The sequence below is a fragment of the Gymnoscopelus braueri genome (assembly GCF_963280865.1).
Source record: "Gymnoscopelus braueri genome assembly, chromosome: 13".
NCBI classification, from domain to species: Eukaryota; Metazoa; Chordata; class Actinopteri; order Myctophiformes; family Myctophidae; genus Gymnoscopelus; species Gymnoscopelus braueri.
In genome coordinates this window covers 51566893-51570504 of record NC_137615.1, presented here as the reverse complement: position 1 = coordinate 51570504, position 3612 = coordinate 51566893, and the positions used below count along the sequence as shown (strand labels likewise).

The 3612-nt window shown below is 48.7% G+C and overlaps 1 protein-coding gene across 1 annotated transcript; it reads left to right on the top strand.

The window, feature by feature from the left end:
• Positions 1 to 917: 917 nt before the first annotated feature.
• On the top strand, positions 918 to 3149 carry LOC308098200 (vesicle-fusing ATPase-like; the record flags this gene model as incomplete). The annotated part of the gene is made up of 1 exon (XM_080446457.1): positions 918 to 3149. One exon carries the CDS (start codon positions 918 to 920, stop codon positions 3147 to 3149), a length of 2232 nt encoding a protein of 743 aa, XP_080302583.1.
• Positions 3150 to 3612: the final 463 nt, after the last annotated feature.

Sequence of the window (3612 nt, the reverse complement as noted above, 5' to 3'; positions counted from 1 at the left end):
CGTCTTATCCATGATGACAATCTCAGCGGAGGTAGGCTACTGTGGTGTCTGAACCAACTCACCAGTAGTGTGTGGCGTAAATGAAGGACTTGCCCTCACCGACGATTCGACGACAATGGCAGATCTACAAGCTCACAACGAGGTGCGGCGCGACACGCTGTGAGCTTGTAGATCCAGGCTATTTCTGGAGTGCAACACCATCATGCGACAAAGTATAAATTAGGCCTTTAAAGTGACAGTAGGCCTACATTGCTTTATCTGCAAGAGCTTCTGTTTAATGATAGGCCATCATCATATGTTTAACATTTGCCAAACAACAACTACCAATAATAGAAAAGGATCAATAGTGGGATCGATAAGGAAGGATTGATAAGAGAATCAAAATGGATAAAAAATAGCTATCCCTATCCACACTGTGATAATGTTGTATTGTATTATTATTGTGTGTATTTGCATGTCACAAATTTAAAATGTGTGCCACAGGCTATTTGTATTGTTTTCAACCCTTATGGTGAAAATTGACCCGAAATCTGAGTAATTGGTGTCATTGAGTTGAGTACTTGTTTCGTCATTGATAAGTTGGTCTTACATTTCATTTAAAGTGACAAAAAAAAGTCTTACTTGCCTAAACCCACCTAAAATGTGACATCTGTGAACCAAATGAACCATTGTTATTTTCGGTCCTTATGAAGAAAATGCATGACATGCCGCTTTGTGTCCCGACGGGCATCGGCCTAGCATGGCTGAATTGTAAGTCCATATATGGCTAACCCGTCGTGACATCACTGGCATGACAAGAGCATCCCCGCCCGACAACACCCATCATAGTTCAGCATCTCCCCCATCACCACTGCGGCAGGTCCTGACACTAATCAACCAATGCCCTTCCCCTAATAGTATTTTTCAGGAGATTTACCATGAAAGCGGTTCGCTGCGCGACAGATGAGCTGGCACTGACTAACTGCGCTGTGGTGAGCGAGAAGTATCTGCAGGCTGGACAGCATGTAACTGTGAAGGCCACCCCCGACCACACTAAGTTTGTGTTTACAGTGAGGAGCCACAACACTGTGGTCCCTGGGACCATCGCCTTCAGCCTGCCTCAGAGGAAATGGGCAGGTCTCTCCATTGGTCAGGACGTTGAAGTGGCCAACTACAACTTTGACAAGTCCAAGCAGTGCATCGGTGCCATGACTATTAAGATCGATTTCCTGCAGAAAAGGATCACCGGCACCTCCCCCTACGACTCAGACAAGATGGCCGCCAAGTTCATCCAGCAGTTCATCAATCAGGCCTTCTCCGTCACCCAGCAGTTGGTATTTAGTTTCTGTGACAAGCAGTTTGGTCTGGTGATAAAGGGCATTGAAGCCATGGACGCCAGCATCCTGAGGGGTGAACCAGCTTCTGGTAAGAAACAGAAGATTGACATCGGGTTGATGGTGGAGAACAGCCAGGTGATATTCGAGAAGGCAGAGAGCTCCTCCCTCACACTATTTGGCAAAGCAAAGACCAAGGAGGAGCGGCAGACAATCATCAACCCAGACTGGAACTTTGAGAAGATGGGAATCGGTGGTCTGGACAAAGAGTTCTCTGATATCTTCCGCCGAGCCTTCGCCTCCCGGGTCTTCCCTCCAGACATTGTGGAGCAGATGGGTTGCAAACACGTTAAGGGTATATTGCTGTTTGGACCTCCAGGCTGTGGTAAGACCCTGATGGCCCGACAGATTGGAAAGATGCTCAATGCCCGCGAGCCAAAGATTGTCAACGGCCCAGAGATCCTCAACAAGTACGTGGGAGAGTCTGAAGCCAACATTAGGAAATTGTTCGCAGAGGCCGAGGATGAGCAGGAGAGGCTGGGAGCTAACAGTGGACTCCACATCATCATCTTTGACGAGTTGGACGCCATATGCAAGAAGCGAGGCACAGATGCCAGCGGCACGGGCGTGCACGACGCCGTGGTCAACCAGCTGCTGTCCAAGATCGATGGAGTGGAGCAGCTCAACAACATTCTGGTCATCGGTATGACCAACAGACCTGACCTCATCGACGATGCCCTGATGAGGCCTGGCAGGTTGGAGGTCAAGATGGAGATCGGTCTTCCTGATGAGAAGGGTCGAGTTCAGATCCTGAACATACACACATCCAAGATGAGGGGCTACGGCCTGCTGGCTGCGGACGTCGACATCAAGGAGCTGGCCGCCGAGACCAAGAACTACAGTGGTGCCGAGCTGGAGGGTCTGGTCAGAGCTGCCCAGTCCTCCGCCATGAACCGCCACATCAAAGCTACATCTACAGTAGAAGTAGACATGGAGAGGGCGGAGAAGTTGCAGGTCAGCCGCGATGACATCATGGCATCTCTCAACAATGACATCAAACCAGCCTTTGGTACCAACCAGGAGGACTATGCCAGCTACATCATGAATGGGATCATTCACTGGGCCGACCGAGTGTTCCATGTCCTGGATGATGGAGAGCTGCTGGTACAACAGACCAAGAACAGTGACCGCACACCTCTGGTTGCTGTACTACTGGAGGGTCCTCCCCACTGTGGGAAGACAGCCCTGGCAGCAAAGATAGCAGAGGACTCTATGTTCCCCTTTATAAAATTCTGCACGCCAGACAAGATGATTGGATACTCCGAGATCTCCAAGTGCCAGGCAATTAAGAAGGTGTTTGACGATGCTTACAAGTCCCAGCTGAGCTGCGTGGTGGTGGACGATATTGAACGTCTCCTGGACTATGTCCCCATTGGTCCTCGCTTCTCCAACCTGGTCCTCCAGGCTCTGCTGGTGCTGCTAAAGAAAGCCCCGCCCAAGGGACGTAAGCTGCTGATCATCGGTACCACCAGCAGGAAAGACGTTCTACAGGAGATGAAGATGTTGGACGTCTTCAGCACCACCATCCACATCCCCAACATCAACACTGGAGAGCAGCTGGTCGACGCCCTGGAGCTGCTGGGGAGCTTCACAGAGAAGGAGAGGGCCCGCATCGCTCACCATATAAAAGGAAAGATAGTCTGGATTGGCATTAAGAAACTGATCATGCTCATTGAGAGATCACTGCAGATGGACCAGGAACACAGGGTGTCCAAGTTCCTCTCTCTGCTCGGAGACGAAGGGGCGTTGAACGAAGGTGATCAGATTACAATTTAAAAACGTGGTGAAGTGAAACATTCGTTTTTCCCACTTTTAGAGCATATTTGTATACAACAGATGCCAAAAAACGTATTTGTATATAAAACGTCACTAAAAGGCCAATCTTAATTACCTCCTGTAAACGTACTGCGTGATGACATAGATAGACTCTTACGAATATAAATTAATCTTGATTACATTCAACTGTTTGATTCCCATAGCTCACATTCCTCCAAATACACCCGTCCAGACGGTGTATTACTCATTTTAAACGTAATCAGGACACCAAAACGTATGTATCTGAAAACATTATAGAAACTAGAAAAAGTGCTCCTCGGAGCACAGGTCTCCGCCAGGTCAGGTAGGTTATTGTGGCCTCCTGGTGGCGGTATAATAGGCCAATGTGAAAAGGGCGCCATTTCTTCTTAGGCCTTGCACAGCAATCGGACACTGCATTCATGATTTGAGGCATTTTGTTCCA